Source organism: Leishmania donovani, chromosome 22 (genome assembly GCF_000227135.1).
Source record: "Leishmania donovani BPK282A1 complete genome, chromosome 22".
NCBI classification, from domain to species: domain Eukaryota; phylum Euglenozoa; class Kinetoplastea; order Trypanosomatida; family Trypanosomatidae; genus Leishmania; species Leishmania donovani.
Genome location: NC_018249.1, coordinates 429,713 through 447,026, shown reverse-complemented (window position 1 = coordinate 447,026; position 17,314 = coordinate 429,713). Strand labels below are relative to the sequence as shown.

At 63.4% G+C, this 17,314-nt stretch overlaps 3 protein-coding genes across 3 annotated transcripts in view; all 3 read right to left on the bottom strand.

Annotated features, from left to right (window-relative positions):
- Nucleotides 1-276: 276 nt before the first annotated feature.
- LDBPK_220960 (adaptor complex AP-1 medium subunit, putative) lies at nt 277-1,236 on the bottom strand (the record flags this gene model as incomplete). The annotated part of the gene is made up of 1 exon (XM_003860795.1): nt 277-1,236. One exon carries the CDS (start codon nt 1,234-1,236, stop codon nt 277-279), a length of 960 nt encoding a protein of 319 aa, XP_003860843.1.
- A 1,118-nt stretch (nt 1,237-2,354) lies between these two features.
- LDBPK_220940 (hypothetical protein, conserved) lies at nt 2,355-3,827 on the bottom strand (the record flags this gene model as incomplete). The annotated part of the gene is made up of 1 exon (XM_003860794.1): nt 2,355-3,827. The coding sequence occupies one exon, from the start codon at nt 3,825-3,827 to the stop codon at nt 2,355-2,357; it is 1,473 nt and encodes a 490-aa protein (XP_003860842.1).
- Nucleotides 3,828-4,884: 1,057 nt separating this feature from the next.
- LDBPK_220930 (dynein heavy chain, cytosolic, putative) overlaps nt 4,885-17,314 on the bottom strand; it is a gene marked incomplete at both ends in the record, with an annotated part of 16,986 nt that continues 4,556 nt past the window's right edge. Inside the window, one exon of the mRNA XM_003860793.1 lies at nt 4,885-17,314. This exon is cut by the window's right edge and continues 4,556 nt beyond it. Within this exon, the coding sequence (XP_003860841.1) occupies nt 4,885-17,314 (12,430 nt within the window).

The window sequence follows — 17,314 nt, the reverse complement described above, 5'->3', positions numbered from 1 at the left end:
GAGGAGGGGCTGAAGGGCGAGCGACACTCGGCGCGCAAGGTTGGCCACAGTGGACTCGACGAATGCAGACCCTGCAGCTGCAGTGCGTACTCGGCTGGGGGAGGGGGCGGCTGCTGTACGTGTTGTTCCTCTGTCTGCCGGTTTCCAGCCCTCTCGCGTATACAAGGGCTGCATCTCCTTAGCGCACCTCTTCGCTGTCTTCTGTCGCTGTGTTCCTCCGACGACGCTCCCCTCTGTTCCTCCCACCCCCAAAGGCACCTGCCCATCTTTCCCTCATCAGTCTGTTCGAATCTCGTATACGCCGCTCTGCGTGACGTACCGCACCCAGGGCGTTGCCACGTAGTTCGACTTCTCCGACACCTTCACGTAGCGCACCTGGAAGCCGGAGGCGGCGAAGTAGGGGATGACGAACCGCACCTTCACCGGCATCTTCGACAGGTCTCTCATGTCGCTACTGCGGATGCTGGGCAGGTGGAACTCCGCGCTGCACGAGCAGTGCCGGTTGCCGGCAATCTTGCCGAGGTTCCAGACAAGCGCATTCACCTGCGGCGCGTACTGCAGGTGACCTGTCTGACTGTTCGACTGAGGGCGATCGGCGTCGGACGGAATCGGGATGTACACCTCCATCTCGTTTGCCGTGAGGTTCGTGCGGTACTTGGTCTGCAGCGTGCACTGCACCTTCACTCGTGTGGTGCCATGGCGCGTGAAGATGCAGCTCACCTTCACCGGCTGCTGAATGCGCTCATTGAGCCTGTAGGAGAGCAGCGTGAACTCGCCGTCCGGCGGCACAAAGGAAATGACGCGCTCGCTTTCGAACTGGTTCAGCTTCACGCACTGGTGGAAGGTGATGTCCTCCATCTCTACCGTGTTGCCGCTGCGGCCGGTTCGGTCGAAGAGAATCTTGTCGTTGACGCCGACGGTACAGGTGGGCATCCCAGAAAGACGGCTCTGCATCTTGACAGTGCCAACAATCTCGCTGGAGAGCGTCTCGCCGGCTTGGTTCGCGAGCATGTCGACCTGCTCGATCACGTCCAGAAATACTTGGTTGTTCGAGTACTTGTAGTTGCGCGGCAGGCGCCACGGCGTCGACCCGGCGGCCCCCGTCACGGCCGCCGGCAGCTCGCTCTGCGCGAGCGTCGTCTTGTTGCCCATGATCCTGGTGAGAAAAGTGCTTTGCAGTATGTACTCCCGCAGCGCTTTCTCCTCCGTAAACTGCGGGAAGCCGAAGTCGCACATCTCATCGAGCAGCTCGTAAATGATGACGAAGTTGTCCCGCACCGTTTCCTGCGTCACTGTCTTGAAATAGGCCTTGAAGACGGACACGCACCGGTGCAGAAAGGCGACCTGCTGCAGAGAGCATGCGTTGATATTGCTCACCATGAGCAAATATACGTCGTTCTCACGCACGAAGGTGTAGGTGTGGCCCTGCTCCTCGAAGACGGGGGTGATGCGGCACTCTTCTTCGTCGATGACGCGCTGCTGAAAGATGCTCGGGACGTCTTGCGAGACATCGCCGCGGTAGCTGCGGTAGATGAGGGGACTCCCTTTCGAGTCTAAGATGTACAGCACCGACGCCATCGCACCTGCGGACGTACAGGGGCACGTGCCTGTGTGTGTGTGTGTGTGTGCGTGTGTGCTAAAGAAGCCGGTAGCAGAAGGGATCCGGCGAGGCGGAGATGGGGAAGAGAAAGGAAAAATAGAGAGGCACGGCACGCGGCTCTGGTGCACGGTAGTGATGGTGAAGGAGAAGCGTGGTGGGGGTCAGGGCAAATCGGCAGAGAGCGAGCGATGAACACGAAGATGCGCGAGTGTGCAGTGCATTCATGAAAGGGGCTGGCAGGTGAGCCCCCCTCCCTCCCTCCCTCCTCTTTCCTCCCACATACATATGTGCATATGCATGTATAGTACATGGCAGACGAAGGGGTGTGGACGTCGAATTCTATCTTGACCTCGATACCCATATCCAGCGTCGTCGTGATCACGTTGCATGACGAAGCCGGCACCCGTTTCCCTCGCACCTCCAGACGTGCGAGTGTTTCAGTGGTGCGATGTCACGAGCCAAAAGCAAACAAACAAACGCACGGCACTATGTGTGTTTTTTTTTGTGTCCCTTCCGTGTGCCCTCGCTATGTATGCGTGCTGTGCATCGCTAAGCAGCATCCGCTTCCGTTGCCGTGACGACATCGGCACCCATACAGTCCTCCTCCCCTCCCCACACGCAGGCTTGCCGTGGGCCCGCGTCGGTGAAACAACGGCTGCGGTAAGAATGCGAGGCAGATACCAACGCGGGGCTAGGGAGGAGGGAGATGGAGGGCACAGCAGCCACCGCCAACGCCGCCGGTAAGGCTTCTCACTCACGCATCCATGTCGAGCTCTTGGCCATCATACGCCAGTTCCATGGAACAAACCCGGTTCACAAATGCGAGCTTCTTCTCCCTGTCAGCGCCCATGACGGCGGGAACCGACGACCCCGGCACGACGACCTCGAGTTCGTCTCGATATCGCATCTTTAGCTCGGCCAGCTCTCGCGTCAGTGCCTCGTTTGCGCGGTGATGCTCGAGGCTGCAGAACATGCCAACGAAGTACGTGCGCCGTGGCGCGAGTGCCACGACGAGAGGGATAGCTTCGTCTGCGCAGTAGTGCGACGCCGACGGCGCCCCGTGCTCGGCGAGCAGGTCCAGTACGAGGACATCGATCTTCACGAGGTCTTGCAGGAACGCCATCGAGGTCGCCGGAATGTGGCTCACGTCTGAGATGTACACGACGCAGCTCCCCTCCTCCTGCTGCTGCCCCTGCTGCTGTGTTTGCCGGCTCTTGAAGGCGGTGCCACGGCCGAACACCCACGCCATGGAGACGTAGCCCTTTCCGTGCTCCACTGGGAAGGAGTAGAAGGGCAGGTCACTCGCGGCGTCGGTGCCGCCCGCCGTCGCCGCGGTGGCGGTGATGGGGAGATGCATTCTCAGCGGCCGCTCTTCATCCATGCAGAAGAGGTCTAGCGCTGTGCTGCGGCGGATGCCAATATTGCGCCAGCCGCCCTCCTTGTGCGCCGTGCCGTTGGCCACCGCCTGCGCTTCGCGTTGCTGCTGACGCTCGGCAAGCTGCGCGGCGTGCTCCGATGGCGTCGACATTGCGTGCCCGCTCTTCACGCTGTTTCGAATAATGTAGTCAACCGACTTTTCCAGCGTCTTCAGCGTGCTGGGGGAGAGGTAGGTAGGCACAAAACTGTCGATCACCCAGTCCCCAGTGGAGACCATGTGCATCGTTTGTAGATCACGAAGGTCGTCGAGGCCGGCCACCGCGTCCGCATGCCCGTGCGTCAGCAGCAGCGTGTCCACAGTGCGGATGTTGCACCGGATCATTACCTTGAAGTACGCGTCACGGAACGTCTTGCCGCAGTCAATGAGAATGTGCGCAACAGGCTTTGTGCCAATGTAGTTGCCGGCGCGCTCCGCTGCAAAGAACGAGTGTGACGGGCGGAACGCCGTTGCCGATGCGGCGCCGGCAGCGCCGCCGCCGCGACTATTTCCGCCGTCGTTCTCGGAATCCTTTGTGCCTGCCGCCGTCGTCGACCCCGTTTGCGCCACTGGCAAGTCGGGAAGGTCGCAGCGGGGAAGCGTGATGAGGAGGCTGATGTTGTTGCGACAGTTGGGCCCGCTTGGGTCAGCGACGGCGTGCTCGCATGCGCAGCCGAGCCCTAGGTGCCCAATGACCGGTACACCAGTAGAGACGCCGGAGCCGACGACGGTCAGGATCATGTACCCTGGCGGCGGTGCCTGCACCGGCTGGCTGGCGATATGGGAATGCTGAATGGCGAAGGCAGAACTCATGCCGATGTACCGTCGGATGCCTCTCGTCTGAGCGAGACGGAGGGACATGAGAGAAGGGGAGGGGAGGAAAGGTGGCCAGAGAAAAGTGGAGTGTGGGCAGTGTGACGACTCAGTCGCTGCCGTACACGGGAGGTCGTTATGACAGGGATACAGCAGGAGAACGACCTCGCGCTCACAGCGGCCTCGACGAGATAGACAGAGGCGTAACCTCGACCGTACCGTTAGATGGCGCTAGCAACAGGAAAGTCGGCGAGGCGTCTCCGTGTACGCCAGTCCGTCTCTCTGCTTCGCAGTTTGCGTCTTGCCGCGCGGCGGCCGACGCACGCTTATACACCGCTGAGAGGAGCACGGAGGCCACTACATGGTCATGGCCGGGCACGTGGACGTGAACGTGCACGTACACACACACACACACACACACGCATGCATGCATACGGATGAGCAGATGAAATGAACGCGATGTGAGACGTAGGTGACAGGATGGAAAAGAGCACGCGTAAGAAGCAAGCAAGCAAGCAAGCAGGCATGCCCCCTTACCTGCATGTGTCTACGCCGTACGCATGCACAGGGGACGCCAACGATGAAGTTCTGCAAGACTGCGGCGCGGTGCGACGGCACGCCGCCACTTATTCGGCTTGCCACTTACTTTGTCGTGCTCACTTTCGCATCGATGTGGTGTGCACCATGTGAAGGCACACCAACCGAAGGGCAAACGATGTGCGTGTGTGCGCGAGCGTGTGTGTGTGTGTGTGTGTGTGTGGATGGGGGTGAGGGAGGGGGCGGCGCTGCCGCTTGCTGTGGGCACAGCGCCTCTCCCCCTCTTTCGCTTCGCGCCAGCACTGCTTTGCTGTGCGGTCGTGACCACCTATCACAGTCGCCGTTGTCCCGTTCCGCCCCATGTAAATATTTTGTCTGCGTGCTTACCCCCTCCCCTCCTCCCTCTTTTTCATTGTCACATCCGAGTCGACGTTGCCGGTGCGGGGCTGAGGCGCACACGCACTCACGCAGACGCCGGCTGAGACTCCCGCCGTCCCTTCGACATGGCCTCCACGGCGCTTTACTCAGATGCCGACCACGCGGCTACACACACACCCCGCTCGTACCACGCGTGGACGCCGGCATCACTGTCACCGCTGGTGATGCCGCTATTTGGCGCTTTAGGCAGCTCCAGCACCTCCAGCAGTGCCTCGCGGTTCTCCGTCGTGTAGAAGGGCAGGAGAATGCTCTGCTGTTGCTCCGTCTGCAGTTCGAGGCGCGCCGTCAGTGCCGTTGTCGTGGCGACACTTTCGGTGCTCCTTACCCATCTCCAGCGCAGCACGACGGCGGAAGAGAGCGCGGGGGCAGCACCGCTAGTCGTGGCGCCGCTCAGCGTGCACTTGCCTTCAACATCTACCTGTGCCGAGTGCAGAGTGAGCCCGGTGAAGACCATCTCGTTATCCCTCGGTGGCGCCAGGCTGGCAGCCGAGGTTGCGGGCGCACCAGGGATGCCCGCGGCCGACAAGGCGGAGGATGCCGTGCGGAGCGCCCCTCCTGCGCTGGCGCCGGTCGCTGCGGCCACCTCCACCTGCGGCACCAGTTGCTCTAGAGGCACCTGCTCTGCCCGCGCGCAGTGCTGCTTGAAGGCGGTCAAGAACGCGCCAGGAGAGAAGAGTGCACCGAGACGCACCGGCGTCTTCGCCAGCTGCCCGCCGTGCGCGGCCGTTGCCAGCTCAAGAAGATGTTCGACACGCTGTTGGACGTCGGCAATCCAGAGACCGACGAACAGGGAATGGGCAGCCGAGCCATGAACACCACGCAGGTGCGCGGCCCACACGTCTGGCACGTGGTCCTTCATCAGCTCCTCCACGAGGCCGCGGTGCGCGGAGCTCGGGGTCCGCTCCTCCATCACCACCTCGCGTAGCTCGCGCACGCACGCCACGAGGTGCCGCACGAGCTCCACCGCAGCCACCACCTCTCGCTGCATCGCGAGCACAAGCGGCGCCGCCACACCACCGGGATGACTGGCCACGCTGAGGTTGACTCGGATTTCCTTTGCGGCACCGACGTCGGCGGCGCTGGCACGCTCAACGGTCTCCTGCTCGTGCAGCGCGATGGCTTGTAGAACAAAGGGGTGCTTCTCCAGCTTTTCCAGCGCATCGCGCAGGGTGGGGTACCAGGCAGTGCAGTAGGACTGCACCTTGGCTGCCCACCGCGTAGCCCGGAGTGCGCCGCTCCTCAGCGAGGTGGAACCCGCGCCGCCTGCCGCGGCCTGTGCATCGCCGTCGATGTCGGCGAATGTGAGCTCGTCGTTCAGGGTACTCTGCACGAGGGACAGGCGCTCCACCACTTCGATGGCGCTGCGCGCGCGCGTCATGCGGTCCGCGCCGATCGGCAGCGCCAGCCATGCTGGATGACTGCTGCCGCCGGGAAGCGCGTGAATCCACTGAAGCAGCTCCGCGCGGGAGCGTCCGCGGATGGGTGGCGGTGGCACACCGGCCGCCGCCGCCTCAGAGACGAACTGAGCCGCGTCTTGCAGCATCTCGGGACGAAGCAGCCTGCGGCAGAAGACGTTGAGAACGTGCTGGTCGAAGATGTTGCTCACTTTGCCGCCGTAGACGGTAGTCGCAACGATGGTGCGCAGGGCGTCCCAGGAGACCTTTAGGGCGCCGGCATTGCTGCTCGACGCTGTCGCTGCTGCTGCTGGTGCGGCTGAGCTCCATGCCTGCACCGCTTGCACGACACGCTGATACTCCACCTCCGTGTACTCGTACGCCTCGCTCCAGCCGAGGGGCTTGTAGAGGATGCGCTCGGTGATGACGGAGTGCAGCCAAGCCGCGGCCAGGTAGAGGCGCTGCAGGGAGGTGTTGCTGCTCACGGCGGCGGCCCCGGCGCTCGGAACGACCGAGGATGCGCCGGCGCCGTCGAAGGCCGCCGTCCCGACCGCGGGATACTCACCGTAGGTTTGCAGGAGAGATGACTGCATGCCTGGCGGGGCCTCGTAGACCACGACCACAGAGGCCTCTATGAGATTGATGGGCAGCACCTTGGATGAGGCTGCTGCCGCTGTGGCTGTTGCGGAAGACTTTGCCGCGCTCCTGTCTCGCTCAGCCGTGAGAAAAAGACGGAACTCCTTGTGCAGCTGACCCTCGCTCCGCTGGAAGTGCAGCTGCTTCTCGAGCTTGTCCATGTAGCCACGCGCCAAGTGAACGTTCTTCAGCAACACCCAGCCCCCCAACTTCGTCGCCTCCGCCAGGTAGGCGTCCGCGTTCTCAATGCTTTCCATGCTGCCCATCGCCACGACGTTGAGGTTCGTGTCCGTGCGCTGCGCCAGCTCCTCCACGCGCAGGGCGGGATCGAACATGGTGTCGGTCACCATCAGCAGCGGCGTCGCGGCGGAGAGCTCAGCCATGATGCCGTCAGCGAGATCGTTCGTCTGCGGAGCGAAGAAATCGTCCGTGAAGAGGGCGGCAGCACCGTCAGCTCCAGCCGCGGCGGCTGTGCCCATCTCCTTTGGTGAGAAGTACGACGCCAAGAGCTGGCGCACCGCCTCGATGAAGGCGTCACGGCGCGTGTTGAGCAGTATGAGAGCCAGCAATAAAAGCCGGCGCACGCGACTGGCGCCGCGAGGAAAGCACTCCGCTGGCAGGGCGGACTCGCTGGTGGCCACTGGCGTGGCAGACGTGAGCACCGCCTCCCACGCAGCCGCCCGCGTCGTCAGCGTCTCGCGAACCTCGTTGAAGGCGGGCTTCGTGAGCAGGAAGGCGAGCGCCTGGCAGCTTTGCGACCCCAAGGCTGGACAGGCCTGCCGCACTACCGGTGGAAGACTTGCCGCTGTCGTCGCTAATGTTATGGGGTTGCTGGCCCCACCATCTTCGGAGGAGTCGGTCGTCATCGTGCGGGATGCCGCTGTCGATGGGGGGCCGGCGCCGGCGCCCGCAGCCCCAACACCGCTTCCCGCGAGACGCAGGCACGACAAGATCCACTCCCACTCCTCCGGCATCACAGCGGAGCCGCCGGTGCTGCCGGTGGGAAGCGCCATCATTGGCGCCGCCGTTGGGGCGGCAGACGCGGACTTGGCGCCCGTCGCGCTCATCGCACTCCTTAGCTGCGCCAGACGCAACACCCACACGAGATGGTCCTCGTGAAACATGCCCCGCACCACGCGTCGGTGCAGCAGCACAAAGATCCCGTACGTGAGCTGCTGCAGACGCAGCCCCCCATCCGCTGCTGGCGTGCTTGTCGCCGGCAGCGCCCGCAGCGCGTCGCCCAAAACACGCAGAACGAAGCGAACGTCGTAGCAGTAATACGGGTTGAGCTCCTCGAAGCGCTGCAGCGCAAAGTGCGCCTGTGCGACCACCGTCGCGATGGGGCGGTACATGTCTTCCACGCCCCAAATCTCACGCATCGAGTTCTCGCTGTCGGCGATGTCGCCGGCGATGCAGGTGGCTTCCTCCTTCAACTCCGTCAGGCTCTCGATGAGGGCGTCGTTGTCCAGCAGGCTGCCCTCCGCTTCGGCGATGCGGGTGAGCAGTTTCTCCTCCAACACGCGCAGCCGCAGCTGATACTCGCCCTGGGCCTTGAGTAGCTTCGAGCGCTTCGCATCCACATCGGGGCGCTCGTGGAGAAGGGTGTAGTGCAAGCACTGCGACTGCAGCGAGGATAGTGTGACGGTGAAGTTCACCATGCACACCTGCCCAGCCAGGTCTGGCGGCGGCTGGAAGTTCGGGTTACGTGTGTGCAGGAAGAGATGGAACGACGGCGCCAGGTCCACCTCGTGCGGGCCGATGCGGGTAATGTGACGTGTGCCGTGGCAGCGTACCTCGCCGTTCAGCAGCGGAGCCACGGCGGGGTCGAGGTGCTCGGCGTCCTCCATAAGAATCGGGTAGCCGAACCGCACCGCCATCTCGAGCTGCTTCACATAGCCAGGTCGGCTGAACGAGGTCTTGGTGATCTTCTGGGCTCCGTAGTAGCGGAGTACAAAGTGCGCAGCCACGTCGGTCGGGTCGATGAGCAGTACGTACCGCTGACAGCGGTGCATGATGGCCGCGTTGTCGATGTTCAGGCGGTCCTTGGGCAGCCCGGCCTCTTGCCACGCCAACTGCTGCGTGGCGGGAGAGAGGTACTCCGTCACGCTTAGACCCTTGCGGACGGGGATGGTGGCGCGTTGCAGACATGCCAGCCAGCGTGGCATCAAGACGCGCTCGCGTGTGTGCTCGTCGTAGAAGCCGGTGTAAGCGAGGAAGACCGCGGACACGACGCAGTCGCCCAGCGTCGTGCGTGCCTCAGAGTCGAAGCTGTGCACCTCTTTCTCCCACCGGTCGCGCTCGTCCAGCAACTGCCGCAGGATCGTCTGCGCACGGTTGCACTTGGCTGAGACGGCGGCAATGCGCTGCTTCAGCTCTGCTATTTGTGCAGTGGCGTTCTGGTACTCGCCCATGAGCTGTTGTAACGAGTTCTCCTTCTCACGCACCTCCTCCTGCGCCACCTCCAGACCTTTTAGTTTCACGTCACGCGCCTTGATCAGCTTCTCGATCTTCGACCGCACCGGCGCCACACGCTGGTAGATGGCGGAGTACTTCACCTGAAAGAACACCCACTGCATAAGCGGCCCGGCCGCCTTCGAGGCACGGTACGCCGCCTCGACAGTGAACTTGCTGTCTCGCATCATGCCCCGCACGCGCTCGCGGGCCGGCTCGGTGATGTCGTCGGGGCGGAAGTTGCGCACGCTGGCCAAGAAGTCGTCGCGGCGGATGCAGTTCTTCAGCGAATCCCAGTCCTCACAGTTCTTCTCACCCATCAGCGCCCCAACAGCCTCGAGCGTGCGCTTCACCATCGGCGGCGGCATCGCGTATGCGCGAATCTCGCGCAGGTACTCCGGCTTCACCGTGCTGAGCGCTGCATCGGCCTCCCGCAGCGCCGGCTCCGCCTCCGCGAGTTCGATGGACAGGCGATGCGCGTCCTCAGAGATCTGCGCATGTTCATCCTGTAGCTGACGCTCCAAGTCCTGCGCTGCGGCCTTCTCACGCTTCGCGACGTCGGTCTCACTGACGATGCGCTCTAGCATCGCCTGCGCTCGCCGGCTGCTCGCCTCGATCTCAGCCTCGTTGTCCTGCAGCGTTGCCCGCTGCGCCGACACCTCTTGCGCCGTCAACTCGAGCTTCTTCAGGCCGCTGCGCAGGTGCACCAGGGCATCACTGGAGACCTTCTTCTTTTCCTGGAAGATGGCCACGAAGTGCGAGACGCAGTCCGTAAAGTGACGCGGCGTGACGAAGGTGCCCTGGTTGGCGTGTCGCACGCGCAGAGCTTGGTTAATGTGCTGCGTGGCGACGTGAATGGCGCACAGGCTCTCCACGACCGCCTCCTTTGCCTCCACCTCGGTTGCGAAGACGCCGTGGCAGGCGGGCAGCAGCGCGAGACGGCAAATCCGCTCTTGGCATACCTGCTGCAGCGTCGCCGTGTCCCAGTCGCCGAACCAGTCGATGGTGCATCGGTTTACCAGCGCCGGACTCGCCACCGTGCGCGACGTGAACTCACCTGAGGAGGGGTTAATTGTGAGCACGACGTGCAGGTACTCGCGCACGTTCGTCAGGAACCAATGGTACAGTTCCGCTTCGTTGTGCACGTCAACCAAGTTGTCCGCCGCCGCGCTCGCCGCGACGCCGACGCCGGTGACCGCAGAGGCGCGCCGGCAACCGGTGACGCCGTCACCGTTGTCGTTGCCGTCCAGACCCTTGCAGCCGCCTCCTCGGAGTACCGACGAGTCCCTGTCGCGGCCTGCCTCGCCGCCGCCACCTGCTCTTCCTGCCGCAACAGCGCCGGCGCCGGCACCACGCGATGTGGCATAGTAGCTCTGGCTCGCCAGTACCGCATCGCGAACCTCCTGCATGAGTTTCGACCACTCGTCGCCGTCGAAAAGGCCGGGCACTTCGCCCGACGCCAGGAGGGCATTCATGTACTCGAGAAAGCTCGGCTGCAGGATGTTGGATTCATCGAACAGGAAGCAGATGCGCTCCCGCTTGCATCCGGCGCGGCGCAGCACCCCGCGGAGGTCGTGTTCGAAGTCGTCCAAGTCGTACCCGCGGTGCAACATCAGCGTGAAGGTCGAGAAGCCGCGCATCCACGCCACCAGCTTCGTCAAGGCCGTCTTCCCGACACCAGAGGAGCCGGCGATGAGCAGATGACCCAGGGGCTGGCGCAGGACGCGGTCGATGCGCACGACATGATCGATCATCGCGTCGTAGATGACCAAGTTGCCCAGCGACTCCTCCTCGTTGAACGCTGCCAGCTTCTTCTGCACGTACTCCCGCAGTTCCTCCCGTGGGCTGTCCGTGTAGCTGCGCGAGAGAAGCGTGGAGTAGAGCAGCGGCTGATGGAACGCGTGGTCGTCGACGTCGGTGAAGAACTCGCGAAACGCCTTCACAATGGCCGTGCCCGTCCATGCCCGCTCCTCCGCCGTGACGAGGCGGTCGGCAAACACGCGCAGCCCTTCATGCACGGCGAGGCGCACGAGCTGGCTGACATCGAGCTGGCGCCGCACCGTGTCGTCCCAGGTGAGGATGCCCTCGTACAGCGCCCTCGACCAGCGCGACAGCTCGCGGGGCGAATAGAGATAGTGAGGTTGCTGTATCGGCGTGAACTTGGCCTGAGAGACGCGGTACATCTTCACCATCGCCTGCGCCAGGTGGGTGGCGACTTGGCCGCTGAGGCGTTCATTCCACGCCAGGATGGCGCGACAGTAGGTTGTGTAGATCGTCTTGAGCGACTCTGGAGACGGAAAGTCGACGAGCAGCACCGGCGCCCAACGAAGGAAGCGTGCGCTGAGCGGCACACGGCCAGGGTCGGTTGGCGGGTTGCAGGCGCCGACGACCTGCACGTCCTCAACGGTGATCCAGGTGTTGTCACGCGCGCGGTAAAAGCCATTGCGCTCGATGAGCTGCCGCAGCAGCTGCACGACGACCTGCGTGCCGTAGCGGTCCAGCGCCGGCAGGTTCACCTCATCGCAGAAGAGAAGGAGCTGCTTGCCGGACGTCGGCGCCATCACGAGGCCGCGCGCGGTATCCTGCACACGGCAGTGCTGCTCCAGCGCCTTCACAATCGTTTTCACCGTCGTGCCGCTCGAGAAGTTCAGGAAGACCACCTCGTACTCGGGCAGGCTGCTCAGCACTGCAGTGATCGACATGGTCTTGCCAGAGCCCGGCGGCCCGCACAGAATGGCGGAGCGACCGGCGCCGAGCCAGGCGCTCAGCACGTCCTCGTGCCGGCACGTGTCCACAGTGGTTATGACGGTGTCGTTCGCGCCCACCTGCTCCGCCAGGAGTGAGATCTCCTTGACACGGTTGCGGATCAGCCGCCACTCGCCCGTACGGTAGCACACCTCCACCTCCAACATCGACTGTGCAACGCCGTCGACAGTCGGCCGCAGCCCTAGCTGCTGCGCCAGCTTCATGCGGTTCTCCAGGCTCATGGCTGAGGCCAGACCCCAGAAGATCGCGTAAGAGAGCACCTGCATCGCGATCTTCTTCACCACGGCGTCGCTGAAGACGTCACCGTTGTTTTGCTGTTCGGTTTCGAAGGTGCGCCATACGCCCTGGACCAGAAACGCGACCATGCTCTGGATGCACTGTAGGTCGCTTGGCACCATCACGCACACGCCGCGGAACGCCGCCGACTTCATCAGCTGCAGCCCGCGCACCACAGCGCCGTCCTTCTCGAAGGCCGCCGCCCACGAGCTGACCATGAGCTCCTGGATGCGCTCCGCATCAGGGTGGCTGCGACGGAGCGTGCTGGCGCCGCCGCCGCTGGTGCTCGTGAATATGGTGTGGCTCCCGTGACCTGTCGTGCCGTAGAGGGTGTCGCCCATGTCGAGCTCGGCGGCCTTGTCGTTTCGCGGGGTCGCGTCCTTGCACAAGTGACTGCTGCGCTTCGGCGTCTCTAAGGCGGTGATGCCTTCGTCGCCGGAGCTGGTGCGGCCATGATGCCGCGGCAGACTGCCGGCCATCACTTCCTCAGCGCTGGTCCTGGTGCTCGACAGGACGAACTCGTGATACACCTTGCCGTATTCACCACTCACAAGGCATTCCGCGTAGAGGGCGCTCCGCGCCCCGGTGACGCCGATCATGTGGTCGGTGCCCCAGTGTAGGTGACGACCACGCGCGTCGACGATCGGGTGTTCCTGCAGCTGGTAATACGTGTGCGCCAGCACCCCTGAGAGCGGCACTACGCCCTCGCTGAACCACAGCATGCCGCAGCGCGACACGGTGGCTGGCGTCGCGTACAGCAGGTCTTGCACTTCGAAGATGATGCGCACAGAGCGCGGCAGCGGGAGCCGCTCACCGTTTGGCAGCGTGAGCAGCCGGTTGTCATCCAGCACCGAGTTAAGGTTTTCCACCCACTCTGGGTCCACGTCGCCATCGAAGATGATCCAGTGCTCCTTTCGCGCCTCCAAGTCTTGGGCCCGCAGTTCGCTGGCGTCGCCGCCACAAGTGAGGTTCCGCTTTAGCGAAACGCGCTTCTTGTTGTCGACGCCCATCGACGGCGCCGCCACGACTTTGTGGTCAGTGTCGTCGTTACCCGCCAGCTCCAAGTCATCTGGGATCTGCTGCTGTTCCTCTGCGTCGATGATCTTGCGCAGGATACTTGTAAAGACGCCATCGCGCCACTCGCGCGTCGTCACGTCGAGGGTGCCGAAGAGTTCGCCCTTGCTAAGGACCTTGGGAGAGAGGACGTATGCGTGCATCTGCAGCGCCCGCTCGAGGCGAACCATGGCCGCCATCAGCACCTTCCACGCCGTCGTCTTACCTGTGCCGCTGGGGCCCACAATCATGACACCGTGTCGCGTCATCTTTGTGTGGTAAAACTGCAGCACCTTCTCCATCCACCCCGCAGCAGTGGAGAGGCCGCTTTCCGCGCACACGCACTCTACGGCCTCGCGCAGCTCGCCCATCGGCAGCGCCGGCAGTGAGCACCCGGGGAAGAAGTCGTGCAGCAGTGGGTAAAACAATGCCGCGTCCTGCGCGACCAGCTTGGGGGCAACGGTCGCGATGATGCTCTCCAGCAGCAGCGTTCGCTCCGTTTCCTGCACCGCGTCCGCACCCGCGCCGCCAGCAGCGTTGTGACTGCCGTGGTTTCCGCGCGACGCCACCGCCACCTGCCGCTTGCGGTCACCCGCGGCTACCAGGACGGACTTCAAAGCGCGCAGGCTGAAGTCGTAGTGCGCCTGCCGGGTAAACTGCTCCTCGCACAGCCGGAAGAGCGGGACAACTTTTTGTGAGAGCGCCTCGGCCGTGGCGAAGCCCTGCGCAAACAACATCACCTCTGCAATGGTCTCGCGGTCAGGGATGGTCATTGTTACGGTGCGGAAGAGCTGCTTCAGGTTGCCTGGCAGCTTGGAGCGGCCGGCGTAGCCGGGATTCATGGTGATGAAGATGGCCACGTTCGAGTGCAGCGGCACGGCGCGGTGGTTCAGCTGCACCTCCCGCTGCCGCGCACGCAGTGACTGCTGGATGACTTGGATCTGCAGCGACAGCGCGGAGAGGATGCGTTCCTCAAGGCGATTGAACTCGTCGAAGCAGCCCCACGCACCGACCTGGCACAAGCCGAGGAAGATTCGGCTAACGGCTTGGTAGTCGAAAGTGTCATCACAGTTGAAGACGAGGACGTGGCGGCCGAGCTGCATGCCGAGCGCTTTCACCGTCTCCGTCTTGCCGGTGCCGGCCGGGCCAACCGGCGAGCCGCCGAGGCGGGTGTGCAGCGCCTGCATGAGGGTCAGGTAGCACTTGTCCGTGAGCGGGGTCTGCACCAGGCGCTCATACGCGCCGATGTACTCGAAGCCATGAAGCACGGACGCATCCGCCATGCGGCACTCCAGCGTCTCGGCGGTCCGGTACTCGCTGAGCACTAATTCACTCACGTTCGTGCTGTGGGCGAGGCCGATGTTGCTCAAGCTACTCATGCTCTTGCCGCCGGGCTGCTGCTGGTGGTGTGTGGGGACCACGTACAGGCGCAAAACGCTGAGCCAGTTGAAATCGTTGCGCGACGCCACCTTGCGTGCAGCGAGGGTGCGAGAGACGTCGCGCTGGTACACGGCTATAGTGATCAGCTGCTCGCACTGGCGACGCGAGCTCGGAGCAACGGCGTTGCCCAGCACATTGCCAGCCAAGCGAGCCAGCAGGTCGTCCATGCTGCTTGTCAACACCGACAACTTTGATGACGAGGCCCGAGACGTGCGCCGGGCATCCGCGGCACCGGCACTGCCGCCGTGCGCACCAGTCAAGAGACTCTCCTGCTCCCGCGTCCACAAGAGCTGCAGCGCCAGACACAACACCTGCGTCGGCTTCTGCCGCACCCAATCCATCGACCACAGCAAGGCGTACGGCGACGCATCCTTCGTGCTGACAAGCTCGTTGTACGCGCGCAGCGTGGCCTCGCGGAGGGTGTGGACCATGCCCTGTTCCGCCTCACCGAGCCACTCGTGGATCGGCCGATGCCCGTATGAGATGGGGCCCGGCTGAAAAGACAGCTCCTCCCCCTCGGCACTTGAGAAGCCGCGCAGCCGCGTCGTGGCGTCTTTTACATTTCCGTCCAGCTGCAGCGCTGCTAAGGCGGTGAACATCTTCTTCAGGTGCTTGTTGAGGAAGAGTGGGTTCTTGCTGTTGCCCATGATTTCGAGCAGGTCGTCGTCACCGGCGAAGAAGAAGCGAGGGAAGCGGCTGCGCTGTGTGTCGAGGTAGCTCGTCAGCGCTCGCTGCACGGCCGCCAGCTGTGAGAGGAGTCGCTCCAGCGTTGCCTTCAGCTTCTCATCTTCGAGAAAGAAGGAGACGTGTAGCTCTGGCAGGTTGCCGGAGGACCGGGGCCGGGGAAGGATGTGCAGCAGTTCGCGGCTGGTACGGTCAAACTTGACGGTGTCATGCGGCAGCTGCGCGCGGACTTCCGCGTTTTCAGACAGGATGCCGTCAAGGTAGACCCAGCGCTTCTGCACCTCGAGGAGGACCTCCAGCACCTGCCGCAGCCTATCCAGTCGTGCTTCGGCGTCGTTGACCATGGAGACGAGCTGCGGGAAGACAAAGTACGGGCTCGCGCGCATGCCGCCGAAGGTGCTCAGGTCCTCGGTGAGCCGCTCGAACACCTCGTCCCAGCCGCGTATGAGCGCGACCTGCTTCTTGTAGACCACCACGCTGAACTCGAACATGTTCCAGTAGTTGTTGATGTTGTGCAGCTGCACCTCGATGCGGCGCTCGCCCTGGGCCGTCTCAACCACTTCGCTATAAACGGCTGCGTTGGCGCCCGGGTCGCTTTCCCAGATGTTCGCCACTGTGAGGCTTGCGAGCACCCACGGTGCGCGCAGCTTGTGCTGGAGCGCTGTCCAGTGCCGCATGGAGCGCTCTAGCGGCGACATAGCGTCTGAGCGGAGATCCTGCATGAGGCGGTTGTAGCTCAGCACGCGGCACAGCTTCTGCTTGAGGTTTTGGTAGAGCTGGTAACTGTGCATCGTCTCCTGGTACGCATCTGTTTCCTCATCGATTTGCTGCAGGCGCTCATGTAGGCGGCGCGGCACCATCTCGAAGAACGGCGTCGCGCCGAGCTCGTTGAGCTCCACGTAGGCGGAGACGACGTGGCCCCACACATCCTTCACAAGCGCCACGTCTGCCAGCAGCTTCTGCAAAGAGGCAAAGACGTGCGGCGACTCACCGAGCGCCTCCTGGATCGCCGTCACCTGCTTCGCCTCCACGCTGAAGGCAACGGCCTCCTCGTAGATATCGGAGACCAGCTGCTTCGCCAACACAGGGGCCTCCTTGGAGACGGCGATGGAGTCCACGTTGTGGAAGCGCGCATCCACCTCCGCGACCTTGACCTCGAGGGCGCTGGCTGCCGATTTCGCCTCCTCGATCAGGAAGGGCCGGCGCACCTGCACCGCCTTGAGCTTGCGGTCGACAAGCTCTGCTAGCGACGTGTACTCCTCACGCAGCGCCGCGGCGTACATCCAGTTTTCCGGGAACACGTGGCCGAGCTTCTGCAGACTCACCTCGCCGTTGCCCATGAGCGTGATTTCGCCGTCCAGCTTCTGCAGCTCGCTCTTGAGTCGCGGTGCCTCCGATAGAAACGCGGCTGCATCCTTCGCGTTGCTGATCACGTCGAGCGCGTCGATCTTCGTCCGCTCCTGAGTGATGACGCTGAAGGCCCGTTCCTGCTCCCCCTGCAGCAGGTCCTTAAACTTCGCATGGGCATACTGACTCACCTGGTCCAGCTTTCGGCCCAACTCAATCTGTGCTTCCTGCGCGAGGATTACAATACCGCCGAGAAGCTTGTTCGGCTGCGTGTAGTCCATGATGCGTGACGTCACCGTGTGCATGAGGCGCAGGGCGTGGCTCCAGCGGCGCAGGTCGCGCCCAAAGCGCTGCTGCATGAGCGCCACATCCATGCTCAGAAACTGTTGCCCACGACGCCACTCGTTCTCTGTGTCGATGGCGTCCTGCACACACTGCTCAATCGCGTGCAGCGGCTCTGCCAGC